Source organism: Erigeron canadensis, chromosome 6 (assembly GCF_010389155.1).
Source record: "Erigeron canadensis isolate Cc75 chromosome 6, C_canadensis_v1, whole genome shotgun sequence".
Taxonomy (NCBI): Eukaryota; Viridiplantae; Streptophyta; class Magnoliopsida; order Asterales; family Asteraceae; genus Erigeron; species Erigeron canadensis.
The window spans coordinates 38920457-38938154 of NC_057766.1; the positions used below are offsets into that span (position 1 = coordinate 38920457).

A 17698-nucleotide genomic window follows, 5' to 3' on the forward strand; every position below is an offset into this window, starting at 1 on the left:
TGATCGGTTTTTTGGCATATGAAACCGAAAACCGAACCGATCCGTTCGGTTTTTGGAAAACAAAAACCAAACCAATGGATTTCGTTCAGTTTTCGGTTCAGTTTTGTCGGTTTTTTTTCTGTTTTTGGTTTTCCGGTTCGGTTTCTGCTAACCCCTACAATATATAGTATGGTATATAATATAGTATACATTAATTAATAGAGGAAAAAGAGCGGGCGGAGAATCCGTGTAAACAGGCTAGCATTGCAGTAGAGAGTGGTGGTGAAGTAATGGCTTGCCTTGCTTTTCTTCCAAACCCCTCTGGAATCTCTCTTGCTCTTGCACTCACTCTTATATTGCACTATTCTTACTCCCCTAATATTTTACACCTATAATAACTGTCACTATTCACTAATACTCTAATAGTATGACAAAGAAGTACATTATTTTTTACAACATTATGATATATCAAATTTTCATTCTTGTTTCTTATCTCGTTATTGAATTTGTCGAACTTTTTATGACCTTATTATCAAAAAAATTAGCTTAAAAGACAAGTTAATATTACTAGCAAAGTATTCGCCTAAAAACTGTATTTTGTCTCATGAAAATCTAACTAATAATGACTTCATGGTTTCTTTTATAACTTTTAGTACGACTAACATACACATATTTGAATTATTTCATACAACAAATTTAGTGTTTTTTTTAAACAACAGTAATATTATTACTATCTTTCGTAAAATGCTTGCCGAAATGGAAAAAACTACATAAAGAATTAATTTTTCAAATGACCAAGAAGAAAAAACGTCTTACAATGGCTAGATATCCAAAGACAAAACGTGAAAAAAAACCGTTGAAACGACTAAATTATACCTCTTCGCTATTTAACTAATTACTTGAGGGTAGCCGTATAATGCGGCAAAGACTGTGTAGTGGTGGTAGGTTACGGGTGGTGATGGTAATAGCTGCGGCGGTAGCGGTCATGTGGTAATAACGACGATGGGTAGTGGCGACAACTGTTGATGGAGGTGGTTGTGGCAGCCTGACAGAACTGTATGTTATTGAGGTAAATGTTTTTATTATAAAAGGATAGTGTTAGTTATATTAGGAGTTAGAATGGATATTTCTAATATAAAAAAAAACAATATTTCGTTGTTAAGATAATAACTAATACTATGATTAATAACTAATCTTAATTTCTATACATTGCACCTATCTAACTTTATTCTATTCGTTTACACCCGTAGTTACTAAAATACACTTTGGAAATATTGCATGTTACAAACGATATAATTAATTAGTTACTATTATATGGTAAATAAGTCTTCTTACAAATTATATATTATGCGATCTTAATGGTGTATCCTTGAGTGCAACATGGAAGTTGTCACCTAAACAGGATTAAGTGGCCATGATAATCATTGATTACTTAATTAAACAAATACAAACATATATCGATAAATCAATAATTTAACTTAAGTCTTTATGAAAAATCTGAGTTATGTTCATAGATTAATATTAACATTTAGTATTAATGTAAAGAATCATTTCATGTGCGCTTGGCTATCCACATTATGCAATCAGCACTTTACAACATCTTAACAAAAAAGTACAACCATCCACCCGCCCAATCATTTGCTTCTACTTCACTAAATACCACTCTTATATCATAAAGACGTGCTAACTTCTTAATAATAATTATTATACATGTATTATTATGTATATGCATATTTTCCGCTTTTTTCATCAAATTTATACTTTGTCCCTTTTTATTAAAGAAAAGTTTAATTTTACTTGTGCTCTTGTAAATGTGATGTATAACTTATCCAAAGTTAACTTAAAATTTCATATCTGAAATTTTTTTATTGTAGAAAAATTATCACATCTGAGTGGATCTACTATTAGCTTAATTATCATGAAATGGGCAACCAGATACAATCAAGTAATACCAAATCTTCTATAAATCTATAATGGCTAATAATCGCATGTTACATGCATCCCACGAGCAATATTCTATCAAGTGTGCAAAATTGCTGAATTATCAAGCTGTTGGTTGGTTGTGTGAGGCACGTATAGGAACCAAAAAAGCACCAATTGTGGATATGTATAGGGTGAGTATGTGTCGGTTTTGGATCAAAACCGAATCCAAATCAAAAGTTTCGATCAAGTCAACTAAATAATAATTAACAAACTGACCCATCGGTTTTAATGGGTCAATGGATTGGTATGGATTTTATTCGGCTTTTCAGGGACTGATATTCTAGATAAACCATTTACGCGTTGGCTTAACACATTTTTCTCACTGCTAGGTGTGTGTACATTTCTAGCCAGGCAAAGAATTACTTTAACACTGGTTGCCTTCTCCATTCCATCATTTCTCCCCACACCTTACATAAAAAATATTACTATATCTTACGAGCCATTGTTAAACCTTAAAACTACGCCGTACAAAGATTAATTAGTTACAATAAACCTCACAAGTTACGTTTTCATTACTCTTGACACAATCGCCATCCTAATTCTCCAAAAGTTATTTGAACTCTTGAAGCATGGTGTGGTACGAGTTCAAGTTATGAATCATAATATCAGAGTTCAAGTTATATAGTAATTCACCTATAGTGATATCTAACAGCAAACCCAATGATGCCTTTATATGATCTGTCTAATCTATAATATATACTACTAGTAATATATCAACAAAAGGGTACATGTAACACAACAAATTTATTTTCGACGCTTTTAAAACTCCTGTAACAATTATCATATAATCGCCAAACATTTCCAATTGAAAGGAATTACTTTTGCCGCATTGCACATACACTGTGTCTGGACTAGTCTTTATAAAGATGGTTCATGCCTTTGACAAGTTTGATTTGATATAGTGTTTTTAATCAAATTTAATGGTGATTGACTTATACATTTAACATAAAATACTTATGTTCATAATAACTATATAAAGGGGATCATTGACATTCTCTTCCATAAACATACAGACACATATACATATTTACAGATATGTACATTAAATTAAAAGAGATATTGATCAAGTACATGCCAGTGAATACAATCAATCTTCTTAAACCATTATGCATCTTATTTTGGTATTATTTTATTCCCTTCACTCCACTCCACTACTCTTCTTTGAGTGTCTCTATAGATTTATATAAATATACGTATAAACAGATAGATAGGGAGAGAGGGACAAAGAGAGTTGCTTCCAAGCAACTCAACATGACATGCTAGCTGCAACTAATCAAAAACCTACACCTTTAATAAAATAAGCACAATAAAAAACATATAATATAACAAGCAGAATATACATGAGATCATCAATCAAGTGAATTTCACTACTAAGTTCAACATCCGCAGTAGCAGCCACACTTGAAGGTCTTGTTTTCTTTCCATTAGAGTAATGATTTTAATGAAAAATATATACAATCTTTAACTTAAAGTTATGTCCATAGATGCTAATAGTTGCAGTTATTTCGGGTCGAAAGGAAGTTATATTATTTTCATAGAAAAGATATATAATCTGTTGAAGTATATAACTATCTATTATTAAATACAAGTAGCCACACTCTAAACCAACTGATAAGCAGTGCACACAACTAAGCAGAAGCTGACTTTCACAACATTTAATTACTAGAATCACTGGAAGTCTAACGAAACAATACACAGATCTCAATATTGGTCACTTGTACTCTATATATGAGCTATGCATCTTCATATGAATGAGAATAAACTTGGTGAAACGACCCTAATTTATTCCGGTAAGCATCATCCACTTGTAGTTAGAGTGGACGATGCACGGCCGTCTAAGTCTGAATATCTTGGTCGAGATCTACAGCAATCACATTTTATAAGTATTCATAGGTCACAATAACAGCGGTATGGGGATTAAATGTAAATGCAAACCACTTGAACCAAGAAGTTTGGGTGCAAAAGGGCAGATGCAAATAAATAAAACCAACTTTATCTTAGCTTTCAAGACAAAGACTTTATGGTTACTCTGCTTAGAATCAAGGGTTAGCATGTTCTGGTGAAAAAAAAGCACACTACAATGGATATGTAAACTTAGGAAACTTTTTTTTAGAAAATATAAGTCTTATCTAAACAAGTTAATAATTATCTCGAAACAAATGAGATCTCCGTAGATGTTAAGGCGTTCGCAAATTACAATGGATAAACACTAAAAGTATAACAATACATACACTTAATAAAATTTTGTGTATATAGATAGATAGATAGATCGATGGATGTGACGATGACCAAGATTCCTTATCACTCTTGAGATAATCATTTAAATTAACTTCAACGTATGTCTCATCCCTCCAGTTAACAAAAACTAACAGATTAACCAAAAAAGTAGAAAAGATATAATCAAGAGATCAGAGGGTTAGGCTCGTCATTGTGGTGGTTGTTAGTGGGATAAGTTTCAAGATCTTTTTAAGTTCGCTTTAGATTGTTACGGAATTTGTGTTTGTTCGTGTGCAGAGGTATTTCTCGATCAAGTCATTCGAATATCAATCTTCTGATTGTTTTGCTAAAAATTTCTGCTTAACTGAAACACATAATAATTTGTATTCACATCTTAAAAAATAACAGGTTGTTCAAAATTACATTATTTGACTTTTATGTACATTGTTTACATTTAAATATCAGTTTGTCTTTTTATATATTTTTTAATTTGAGTTTATAAGATTTTTTATTTCCATTAAATAATTGATCGAAAACACATATAACATTGTTATATTCTAATTGAAATATTTAGAATATGTTCATCAAGTGTAAAATAAGAATGTAATATTACTTTGTAGAACAATAAATCAAATAAAATGATAGTGACCTATTATGATTTTTCAATATTCAAATATCGCTAAGTATGTCATAATCTACCACTTTGATGAACATATTATGATTTTGTAATATTCAAATATCGCAGTAAACAAGTACATGTTTTATAAAATATTTATCTATAAAACTCAAGTTCTATATTATAGATATTTTTTTTACTAAAAATTGTAAACTAAATTTAAAATTATAATAAACTAACATATAACATAGATAAAATTATAAGCCCGTATATTTGACACGGGACTAAAATCTAATATACTTCTAGAAGCACATATGTTATCCCCATAAATAAAACCAACTTTATCTTAGCTTTCAAGACACAGACTATATGGTTACCCTGCTTAGAATCAAGGGTTAGCATGTTCTGGATGAAAAAGCACATTACAAAATAGGAAGATTACGAATACTTCAAAGTAGATACAAATATTATTAATTATATATCGACTTAAAGCATTTACCACAGATAGATACATTCTTGTTGGAGTTAGATATGTAGCAAAAGATGCATCAGTTTTATTCTAGAAGAAAAATGATTGACCTAAAAAATTCAACTCTTTATGGCCAACTATAGTAGTAAGTTTCATCTAGTTCTGAACGTATCGAGGTTCAACAAAAACAACAGTTGTCCTTGACGGAACTTTGAAGCATCCTGATGATGAATTATATGTTGAGTTCTTCACCAAATTCTCAGTTAGCATCATCTGCACAAATAAAAAAATTCATCAACTAAAAAGTAAAATAAAGCCAGCATGGTGTTGCATTGTAACAAAACATACCTGCAAGGGGTGCAATTGGAGAACTTTCCCTCTTAATACAGGGCTTGTGAACGAGATATCAGTTGGGCAAGCATTGATCACGACCACAATGTATGAATAGCTGTAATGGAAAATGGTTAATTTTTCATGTGATGATAAAAAAAGGTTTCGAGAGGGTAACAGAAACTACTATAGATACAAAAAGTAACTTACTTTGGATCAAGTTGAGACAACCCAGGAACACCTACATGGCCATCTTCAATACTCATTACTATGACACCAGGGACCTGAGATAGACCAGTGTTGTGGAATCGAACACGTTCCTGAACGGATGAATAATTCACTTTAATGGTCAATTTGCATATGTCGTTTGTGTTGAATATAGTTACAAAATCTATATTATTACATTAATAATGATATGCAACTTAGGAGGTTGTATACTTGCATGTCGTAACAATATACTCTGGGAAACTTTTAACTCACGCGACCCATTTGATCCATTTTCCTTTTAGCTTTGCCTTTGAATTTTACCCATTTGACTCATTGGAGATATGATATAACATAATCCAAATGCAACTTAAGATGAAGTATACCTGCATGCCTTAACAATACACTTTGGAAAACTTTCAAATCATTTGACCTGTTTCCCTTTTAGCCTTACCTTCTAATTTTACCCATTTGACCTTTCGAGATATAGCATAACCCAAATCAACCCGTTTATAAGCTAAAGGAATTGCAGCTTTGCAAGAGCCAATTGTAGTCTATATACTGACCTGGATAGCATTTGCAGTCCTCAAACGAAAGAGAATGGAAGAGTATCTGATACGTAATAAGGTTTGGAAATTTTCAAGAGCAGATATTATGTGACTTCTCTGAGGCTTAAAAGACGGGGACGCCAATCTTGGTTTAATTCTGAACAAGAAAACAAGGAATCTACATAATTCTGTTTTGTTTTTCTTTTGCACATTATCATCACTATAATCAAATTTATGGCATTCAGGTTGTCCATAATATCCATATGTTATATTCATTAAAGTTTAGCAAGTCTTCAGTGGAGGGCACTAGGCAAGTAACTTGTTTGAACTGGTTGATATCACAGATTACTCAAGGTTGTACGAGCTCTATCCAGATATCCGACAAACAGTGAAACACTTGATAGAACCATATGGATAGGCAAATAGGGACAGAATAAGTATTAAACTTTCAGAAATGGTCATGCGATATGTAGAAAACTCGTGGCACCAATGAATCTTACATTGGCCAGCTCTTCTCATTCTTCCCTTTCGGAGGAAGGCCAACACCCCAATTATTCGAGTTGTAGCTAAAATCTAACCTGAAAAAGATGACATGCAGATAATAATTTTAACTCATGTAACACGATCATATGAATAAAAGGTCACTTAAATACTATTTCACGCTACTTTTGTACCTGTTGAACCAGTCACCAGAATTATACGAGTCACGGTCTAAAGACTTGGAACGTAGTATCTCATCTCCACAATGAAAAAACGGAACACCCTGCATCTTGTCACTTTCTCTTTTGTTATAAATATACCAAATTACAGGTTAAAATTATTCCGCAATAAAAGTTTTACCGGTCACGGAACAGAGCCCAACAAAATAGAATCGAGCCAATTAATAGTTTTTGCCAATAGTGTTACACATTACCGAATAAAACGGACATATTGCAACATTGTTACTTGGATGTTCAGATCACATTTCTGTCCACTCTCATTACTATACAAGAGATTGACAGTAGTATTTAGTGTCCATAAGATCCATTTATTCATCTTTATTATAGGCTAGTTTAGATATTCGACAAAGAGTCAAACATCTACTGTATTTACCAAAACTACATGCTGACTCAGCTGGTCCAATATTTTAACATGATAGAGGAACTACACATACTATATATAGTAACTTCAGATACATCATTATATAATTTTGAAGTAAAATCATTTTTGACAGATTGAATTGTGAAATAGTTTTGGAAAAAGAGTAAAGCATATACATTTATATAAGAAAAATCACAAACCTGGGAAAGAGCTATAACACTTGTTGCTAAATGGTTTATCCTGCACCTCTCATCAACAGAAATTTCCATTGATGTCTTTCACATCCAAGAAGTTGAGTTATGATAGAATATAAACTATGAGCAAATTAATGATGCATAAGCTTATAAACTACCTTCAAGCTAACAATATCAAAGAGGGTCTCATTGTCATGAGCGGATACATAATTAATCTGTAGAAAAAATATGATGTTATGTAAGAGATGAAAGAGAACACATATACACACTCCAGATTACAAATAAACCTTACTGTTTCCACTGGTTGTAAAGCATATGCAACAGGAGCTCCACCGTAAGTTAAAATTTCTGATCCTTTAACCTGAAACCAAAAAGATTTACCTATAATTTTACAGGAGACATCATAAAGTTGGATGATGCAAGTATTGGAGATAACTGATAATAGTTGAAGCGGAAGATGCTAATGATAACTGCTCAAATTGGACGTTGAGACTTGAGATATAAGCTTTACCTCTTGACCATCACAGTTTGTTAGCACAAAATCCTTAAGGTTTGCAGCCATCCCAACCTAAAAAGTTAGAATGGTAAATACTTGAATGCAAAGCATAAGATATATGAGCGTAATCTAGAAATGCAAGTGGTCAAAAGATAATGATGATAGTTATTGATTATACATAAGACTCTTTTCTGGCCACATTTACCTGAATGTGATCCTTTGACAGAGCAAGTATACGTGCTGCATTGGCTTCTGTACCATGGTCATGCCCATTTGGCTGTAGAAAAGTTATCGCTTATCAGTGAGCAACATCAAATCTTTTTGACCAACCAGGAAAAGGGAGTATGTAATTAAATATTGCAAAGAAATGAAGTACAATGATACATTAGCATTACTTGCAAAGATAACCCTGTGAGGAACCCTTGTTGAAGGGGATGACCAAATGGAGATCCACCGAGCAATGCATCTCGAATTCGATCATTAAAGCTGAATGACGTAGATCCATCAATTATCAGAACAACACGGGGTCAACTTTAACAAGAATTGCTTTTATTATAATAAAGAAAATGGTTAGTACATTAAATTAAAAGAAGTACCTCCCAATTCCACTCCCAGCAAGATTGATCTGTGACGCATTGATCCCACGCCCATTATTTGCCACTTCACCAAAATCCCAACCTTCACCATATCTGAAAAGATACGAAAACGAAAATTAACTGAGCTTATCAGTGCTATATCCGTACACATGCTGATTGTCTACTTCACCTTGCATTAGCAAAAATTGTTTCGTGAACTTTTCCATGACAACTTTACACAATCTGAAGAGTTAATATACTAGAGAATGCTCAAAAATCTGTCATGTCATGACTATACAATGAATGACTAGAGTCACTAGAATCTAAATATTATCAAATATAAAAAGGGTGCCTTCATTCTTACAAGAAAATACTCGAGCCATCTACTTTGTCTTTCTCCCTTGACAAGTTCTTAAGCACACTCTTAGCCCTCACCTGTGATTAGAATAAGAGCTTACAAATCAATTTCTGTGTTGTTAGGATGGGGGTTATATAAGACATATGGTTAATAGCTAAAAATATCTCTCGAACTGAGTGATATAGCACTGCAAGATTTATCATATGGAGCCATGGAGGGGAGTATTATAGAAAATATGGTATTTTTTTATAGTTCATACCATAGTACTTTTCATCATATGACCCATAAGATCAAACCGGAACCCATCAATCTGTAAGACACCCACATAGTTAGTTCCACATAAACCTATAACTAAAAACATAAAATAGAAAGGTGGTTTTAGGAGTATTGATTTCAACTTCTATAACACATAAATGACAGGTTTGATTAGTGTACAACCACGCGAATAAAAATTCGACCAATTTTTCTACTAAGGTTACCTTATAATTGACTACCCAGTTTAAGAGATCATCAATGATTAGGCGATCAACCATAAAATGCTCACTAGCAGTGTTATTTACACATGTGCTATTCTCAATGAAACCATCTGCATTCCTTCTCAAGTAATAGCCTGGAACAATCTAAAAATAACTTTGCGTTAGGCATTTTTGCATTCCCTACTGTATAATTACCTCATCCCACAAAAATTGCAACATCTTTCATTTCGGGATATCTCAAGAAAACTGCAACATTGTCGTCATTACAGAGAATGTCGATAATTTGAGTCCACAAATTACACTAGTATGCTTGAAAGTTAATGTAGATTAAGACATTTGAGAAATAGCTGAACACTCCCATAAACATTTTCCCATTAAATCTTGCAATTTCATGACATGGTAAGAGTACTTTTGTCTTAAATTAGAAAATGAAAATTAAGAACCAATTGAACAACCTTGTCAACCACAGAGTAATCACCTACGGGCCCACTTCCATGTAAATGATTGTAAACAACATCCAACACTACCCGAAGTCCTATACGATTAAGTGCCTGCACCAATTATACATCAGTATTAGAATTATAACTTTTTAACGAAAACAGCAATCAAGATAAAGCAATACTAACTTGCACCATCTTCCGGAACTCAATTATACGGCATGGACCATTGGGATTTGTTGCATAGCTTCCTTTAGGGACTCCCCACAGAACAGGGTTATAACTTTTCAATCACAAAAATGCAAGAAAGATTAGTTTTTCATCCACGCCCAAGATTTTTAAGATAGCTCTACAGCATGATTACCCCCAATTGAATCCATCCTCGTCTTGGATAGCCGTGATATATTCCTGCTGCTGAGCTGAATCTGGTGGCAGAGATTTGAGCAACTCCATATCTAATCTTTTCATGGCAACCACAAAGAGATTCACGTCTAAGTAACTTTGAGTTCTTTTCAACCACTTATTCTAAGCCTTAAGATATCCGTAACATGTCAACCATCATGAATGACAAAATTCTAAAGCATGATATTATGTGATTCTGTTCACATTGCATAAATCATAAAATCTATTGGTGGGTTATCGTATATGTAACAGAACACATGAAGAAAATTGTAACTTTGAATTATAAGATGGAAGGAAATGAAGAACTTCACTTACCTACAAACTTCCACTTTTCCTTTTCATCATCAACATCTCCAAATTGGAAAGTTGGCAGCAGATGGATATGTGTAAGGCCAGCCTCAGAGAGTTTTCTCAAATGCAGCACACCAGCTGATTCCTTCAATACAATAATGTCTATACTTCAGTGGTAAAAATTAAAAAGGGGAATAAGTACATTTGTTTTCAACATTGTTAAAACTTGTTTTGCTTTCGAAAATTTAAAAATGTGGGTATCAGAACCTACCTGAGAAGTAAAAGCAAGATAACCTCCACGAAAATCAGCATCAACGGTAGAGTCATTAATACTGAAAAACACATGCAACATCAAGGTTAAAAAAAAAAAAAAGAAGCAAACAAACAATCCAAATATCATTTTTATTCCTTCAGGTTTTCTGCTTAGCGAAATGTCATGTATAATTAATTAGTGGTTTACAAGACACGAATTAGAAAATTATATCGTGGAGAGCAACAAAAGTCCACAGACCGCCTAATTGACACCAACGAGTAAAATCTCCTTGTGCTTCAGGACCCCATAGTAATAATAAAGAATGTAGTATAAAAATGAGGAAAATGATATATGCAATACCTGAAATCTCTAATATGCAGTTCATAGATGCTAATGTCAGAAAAATCTGCTATATCAGGCTTCTCGTCCAGCAAATTATCCCATTTCTGAGGTTTTAAAGATTCAGAATCAAGATTGACTAAAAAAGTCCGCTTCCCATCACCTGAGAGCCTAGCAAGAAAAAAGAACGTTGTTTGAACCAAAACACAAGAATATTATATATCAGATACGAGTCATTTACAAAGGCACACAGGATATACATACCCTCTGGCGTAAGGGTCATTTGCAATACACGTTTCTATCTGCAAGGTGCTGGGATGATAGACCAATACTTCATAGACATAATAACACCCCTCCCAACTTCTTGGCCCATTCACACTCCAAACACCATTGGACTCCCTAAGTTGGACAGCCTCGACGGCTTCGCCGCCAGAGGGCCCATTATAAATGAGTGCACGCACATCCTGTTTGAAGACATACATGAGCCTAAGAAATTCAACTAAGGAGTGTTTTTAAATGCTTTTTGGATCTGATCATCTGATTACTGCAACGTGCCTGATTGTTAAGATTTGATAAGTAGATTCTGGTTCTGATTTAAGGATTACCCGAGGGCTAAATAAATAGCTTTTGGGTAATAAGTTTCATATCAGCTGCAACATAACTGATTATGAGAGTAACATAAAAGTACCAATTTACCTCTTTTTTAAGCATAACCTGAGAGACTCTTACTCTCATTCAGTAAGGTAGCTCTCATTTATTCACTAAAATGTCTTCTTTGTCCTTTGTCCGATTATTACAACCTTAAACAGCATAAACACACACAAACATGATCTCCTAAAACTGGTTTTATTTACAAGTAACATGATTTTGATTACTTATTATCACTTTATCACTTTCAAAATCCAAGTCCAAACACCCTTAACAATAATATAACATATTTCAAGCAAAGAAAAAAAGAATATACTTAGAAAAGTAAACTTACTTGGGCAGTTGGAGCCCAAAGGTAAAGTGAGACAGTCTCATTTGAAAAAACAGAACCAAGAGGACCCGTATAAGAGAAAATGTCATCAATAACGCCAGGTAGCTGCAAGCCAGTAACACTAATGCATTGCCCACTGGCTGCATAAAGTAGCAAATGTGAAAGTTACTACAAATATGGTAAATATGTCCCCTAACACATTCAAGCAACATAAATATCAAACGAATGACTTCATGTGGAATGCTTATTATTTAAGGTATTATAGCCATGCATACACGCTTACAGTTAAAGAAAGCAACAGCCAATTGGGCTTTGAGGATAGTATTGGGATCCAAAGTTGTAGGCACCTTAAACGCCTTATAATCACGTATATGAGGAAACTTATCTCTCACCTGCGTTATTGTAGAAAAATTTTAATCAAAGACATATAACTATAACAACTATGCTAACAGCTATAACAATTAACTAGAATTTATGCGGAGTCTAACTAAACCATAGTCTTACATTTTCTGGAAGCTTTTGATCATGTCTCTGAAGCTCAATCTTGAAATCATAGCCTGTTTGTGGTAAAATGTTAATCCTATGTTAGATGTCTTTTCATTTATTTAAACAAACAATACTCAGATATAGGTAATGGGCATAAGGAACACACCTTCAATTCCATTTTCTACAACAGATAAAGCGGCAGATCTACTAGAATATATGAAACATGACCCGCCAACAACATCCACATCCCAAGCAATCATTGATCTAGATACATAATATGCTCGAGAGTACAATAAGCTATCCTGCAATTATAATCAGTATTACTATCAGAGATTTCATTATCATATGATTCATAGCGAGTAAACTCCATAGAAATTAGAATTACTTCAAATTTTCAAATTTTTGCCAAAAAAAAAACTCTTAAACTCACTAACTGAGACTACTCAACAAATTCAAATTTTTACTTGGTCCACGATGTGTAGGTTTATCCCAAAACTGCTACCATTATTTCTTGGATCCTATTAGCCTTTTTTAAAACTTGTTTACCATTCCTAACGGCATCGTATTTTTTTGGAATTTTTTAGTTATACTAGAAAAAGTTGTGACACGGGTTACTTTGAATCCTTTACATCCACTTTTTTATAAACAAAACTTCAATTATCTTATCTATTAATGGGTTCATTAGTATACACTGATTGGTAACCTCAGTCAAGCAAAAGCTCAAAACTTGCTGCAAAAGTCTCATACTTTCTTTAAAAAATAATTAAAGGGGTTCATTAAATGTAAGCCTATAGTAACCTCATTACAATATATCCTTAAATATATTTAAGGATATAATGTGTGTATATATATATATGTCTAAAAAATGAGAATTAAAAAGAATCCGAATAATGTAAATATGGATTATGAACCTGTGGGGGTGATGAAGTGAGGTCCTTAAGTGGCATTGTTGAACTTGAGCTGCAGCAATGGTAAGTTCTTGTTTTTGTTCTGCATTGTGAAATGAAAGGAAAGGGAGGTCTGTTTCGGGTCAAAGAACGGGTCGGGTGGGTATTGTAGTTGAACCGGGTGGATGGATTATTTGTGGGAGAGACAGTAGCTGGAAGTAAAGAGTGGCAGGGAATGGACATTTTGTGAGGTTCACAGATTCTTGAATCTTGTTTTTAACAGTTATTTAAACCGAACGATCCGGTTTGACACCGGGGTTGACCCGATTTCGTGCCCAATTGCATTTTTTTGGTTAAGGTGCATTTTTTAGATTAACTTAATTTGCCTTTTTTTTTATAGGAAAATGTTAAAAGCTTTAATGGTTATACATTTTCATATTAAATAATTTTATGGTAAGTGTACAACTAATTAATGCATCTTAATGAAAGTCTTTAAGGCTTTCTGGTTAAAAGGGCAAATTAAGTTAATCCAAAATTCAATCTTCACATAAAATAAAGATAGGTTAAATTTTTAAAAGTTGTATATGTAAGGCATTCTATAGTTCAATTTTTTCAATAGTAGGTGAATAATGATCCAACTTCATATTCAAAGAATTTCGTATAATAAGTAAACTTTCCAAAAAATATAAACAATAATATTTTTTTTTAATAACGTTTACCATAATAAAAGAGATCACTACACCATAAACCACTATAAAACCACCACATTGCCTTCATATGTTTTAAATTAATTAGTAACCTTCTTATATGCTTCAAATCGATTAATGACTCTTCTTATTGTCAAGCTCACTAATTTCAGAAAGGACACTAATTTCTCTTTTTAGGCTATTTTCCCTAGTTTAGTACGTTTTTAAACTTATATGGATTATTACATGTACAAATTAAATCAGTATGTAACAAATTGAAAAAAACTGCAACTTGGATTTGTTTAGTCCAAAATGTCGACATCCTTTTTCATATCTCTATATTGGAATCATGGAATACTTTTCAATTGAAGAACTATATACGGTTTCTTCAACATAGGAGAAAAAACTCAAAAAGCTATGGTTGATAAAATCTAAAATTTAATATAGATTCATTTAAGGTGTAAAAGCAATTTAAAATAACAATCATGCAATCCCTAGGCCCAATACGGAGTAAGGTTTTAAAATTGCAATCATTATGAATTTGGACCTGATGAATCTGATATCAAAATAAAAATTTTAAGGTAATTATCTAGTAAACATTTTTGAAAAATTTCTACATGGATAACTCTGATCATCCTAGTAAAGATGTAACATGTAGTAGATCGGTCATATTGAACTTTGAGTAATGATGGGAGAAAAAAGGAGTTTTACAATACACATCACATAGCGTAAGGAAGACCAAATTGACCACATCACACTAGCTTTAGAGTGGACAATTACATAGTGATGAACTAACTTCCCATTTACTCGAGGTGCAACATAATTTTTCTCCTTTAATGTTTATAGTGAATCTTGTTTCATAGATAAGTACGTGTCACGAAAAGGAAAATACTTGGAAGGTTATGTTAAAAAATTTAAGAGAAAAATAAATCCATACATAATATTTTATAGGACATTGACACATCACTTCAAAGGCATACGTTAAAACTACATTATATTTTTATTTTTTTGAGTTTTGTTAATAAGGTTGTTAACATCCATAAATTAATTGTATTATTATTATTAGCATAAATTCAAAAGATTAACTTTTGATATAGAAAATACAGATTTCCATGCATGGTTAGGATTGTCGTTAGAAAAATCTTTGATTTTTTAAGGATGTGAAGGTACATTATATATATTATGGGGAAGTGAATGTGGTGCTATTATGCACTTAAGTTAGGTGAAATCTCCTTCACATATTGATTTTTTTAATCCATAAAAAACATGGGGCACAATTATTAATTCATTATATATTAAATATTAAAAAATTAGTTTGTGAGAGAAATTTTATCCAACTTGGGTGCATAACAGCACTACTTTCACTTCATATATGTTTTTAAAAGATGATACCATAGTATATGCCACCTATATGTTAAATATTAAAAAATTAGTTTGATTTTTTTAATCCATAAAGAACATGAAGGACAATTATTAATTTATTATATATTAAATATTAAAAAATTAGTTTGTGAGAGGAATTTTATCCAACTTGGATGCATAACAGCATCACTTTCACTTCATATATGTTTTTAAAGGATGATACCATAGTATATGGCACCCGTATGTTCAATTGGGTTGTCTATACAAATGTTATCCTTTTATAACAAACCATTGCTACATTTAGCATTTGCTTGTTGTTTCACAGCTAACATTTACACTTTTGGGGATGTATGTCCTTAAAGTTTTATTTCCAACACATCACACTATGTCATCCATAGTCCTATAAATACATGTAGCCTCTTTTTAATGTAATATCATCTTCAAACACTAGCTAAAAATACAAAAACCAAAATTCATAAAATGAAAGACATGTTCATCATTTTTGTGTTCTTGTCGGTCCTCTCACTTTCATCATGTGAAATATTCCGCCCGGCTGCTATCCTTGACACTGACCGTAATGTCCTCCGATCTGGCACCAATTACTACATCTTACCCGTGATGCATGGCAAGGGTGGGGGACTAACTCTGGCAAGCGACGGGGGCCAGACATGCCCCCTTGAAGTGGTGCAAGAAGTTAGCGAAGGCAAAAACGGGCTACCTGTGAATTTTGCATCTGCTAACAAAGATGGCATCATTCGTGAATCAATCGATCTTAATATTAAGTTCGTTGATTCAGTGACATGTGCTCCGAACATGGTTTGGCAGGTTAACTATTTTAACAGGAAAGGGACCGTGTCAAGCAAGGGGACCTTAGGAAGGCCGGGCCAGGACACGATGAGCAATTGGTTCAAGATACAAAAGTATGAGGATCATTACAAGTTAGTACACTGCCCCTCGGTGTGCTACAATTGTAAAAAGCCAGCTTGTTCGGATGTTGGTTCCATGGTTGATGAAAAAGGACGCAGAAGTTTGGTTTTAAGTAACGAACCCCTTAAGGTCATATTCAAAAGGGCATAATCACTTTTACCCTCGTCATTTCATTCCATGTGATAAACCGATAATAAAGACTACTAATGGCTCGTTAATGTACTACAAGTTATAATATTGTAACATATATACTTGGTGTGTTTGATCAATTAATATGGTATCTCTCGATCCCTACAATTAATGGGTACGAACATCGATCACTACTATTTAATTAGTAGTACACCGTCTCCTTACTCTAATGCTACTTAAAGTTTATATTAATGAAATGAAATACCTTAATTAACATGTGCGATTTCAAAAACAAGTTATTGACCGTCCATGCGTCCACAATTTGCTTAACTTATTTAATTATCTAGACAATAAGAATGTAAATTGCAATAAGTAAAGAAATAAGAACAAGTGTAAATGTCAAGTACAAAAATCTATACAAATCTAATCAAATGTATCATTGATTAAACAGTGAATACATAGTCGATATTACAACTTGACTTAAAAGAAAGTAAATGAACATATAATTGTTAAAGAGAAACTTAAACAATTTACAAGAGAGAAAAATAAGTGACACACACTTGTGGTGACAAACATAAAGTGTTTGTTGCGGTTGTGTTGCCTTATATAGGGGAGAAATTAGGGCAACACAGTCTTGCTTTGATAGTGATAGGATGGTGGTTGTCGAGATCCTATTGGCTTGAAGTGTACTTGCATCAGGAGCCTTTGTCTTCTTTCCCAAATCGGGTATGAGAGAGAAACTATTCTCTTTTGGATCCAATTGCAACTTTGTCATACAAAGTAAAATACAGTTGGAACAAACCACCATGTGACTCTTGTCTTCTCCATGTTCAAATTCTTCCCACCTTGACATACAATTTGGATAAGATTGCATTGTTGGCAAAAAGTCACTGAACGTCTAGCTAGACTCATTGATATCTCGCTGATGAATCTCATCGGTGACCAAGTATGGTTAACGAATCTTTGACTCAAAAGTTACAATAATGTAGTTCAAT

General features: G+C 33.0%; 2 protein-coding genes across 2 annotated transcripts; one reads left to right on the forward strand and one right to left on the reverse strand.

The window, feature by feature from the left end:
* Positions 1–5240: 5240 nt before the first annotated feature.
* LOC122603200 (pullulanase 1, chloroplastic) lies at positions 5241–13844 on the reverse strand. Its single transcript, XM_043775843.1, has 28 exons — positions 13624–13844; positions 12879–13014; positions 12731–12783; positions 12510–12618; positions 12230–12366; positions 11512–11711; positions 11269–11418; positions 10927–10987; positions 10680–10800; positions 10327–10417; positions 10152–10245; positions 9981–10076; positions 9529–9669; positions 9309–9359; positions 9056–9126; positions 8713–8805; positions 8512–8602; positions 8322–8393; positions 8132–8188; positions 7913–7981; positions 7779–7835; positions 7627–7701; positions 7021–7109; positions 6847–6924; positions 6365–6503; positions 5805–5914; positions 5613–5712; positions 5241–5537 (listed from the first exon to the last, which is right to left on the reverse strand). Exons 1-28 carry the CDS (start codon positions 13840–13842, stop codon positions 5421–5423), a joined length of 2877 nt encoding a protein of 958 aa, XP_043631778.1. The 5' UTR covers positions 13843–13844; the 3' UTR covers positions 5241–5420.
* Positions 13845–16127: 2283 nt separating this feature from the next.
* On the forward strand, positions 16128–16724 carry LOC122604855 (kunitz trypsin inhibitor 5-like). The gene has a single exon (XM_043777717.1). The coding sequence runs from the start codon at positions 16128–16130 to the stop codon at positions 16722–16724; it is 597 nt and encodes a 198-aa protein (XP_043633652.1).
* The last annotated feature ends 974 nt before the right edge of the window (positions 16725–17698 follow it).

Bases quoted from the DNA above. Each gene is read 5' to 3' on its own strand.
- LOC122604855 (XM_043777717.1), top strand. From the start codon at position 16,128: ATGAAAGACATGTTCATCATTTTTGTGTTCTTGTCGGTCCTCTCACTT.
- LOC122603200 (XM_043775843.1), bottom strand. From the start codon at position 13,842: ATGTCCATTCCCTGCCACTCTTTACTTCCAGCTACTGTCTCTCCCACA. The intron at 10,988-11,268 runs GTATTGCATATA...TGTGTTTTTCAG, and splicing joins CTGCATATTAGAGATTTCAG to TATTAATGACTCTACCGTTG. The intron at 8,806-9,055 runs GTAAGAATGAAG...GTATCTTTTCAG, and splicing joins GATGGCTCGAGTATTTTCTT to ATATGGTGAAGGTTGGGATT.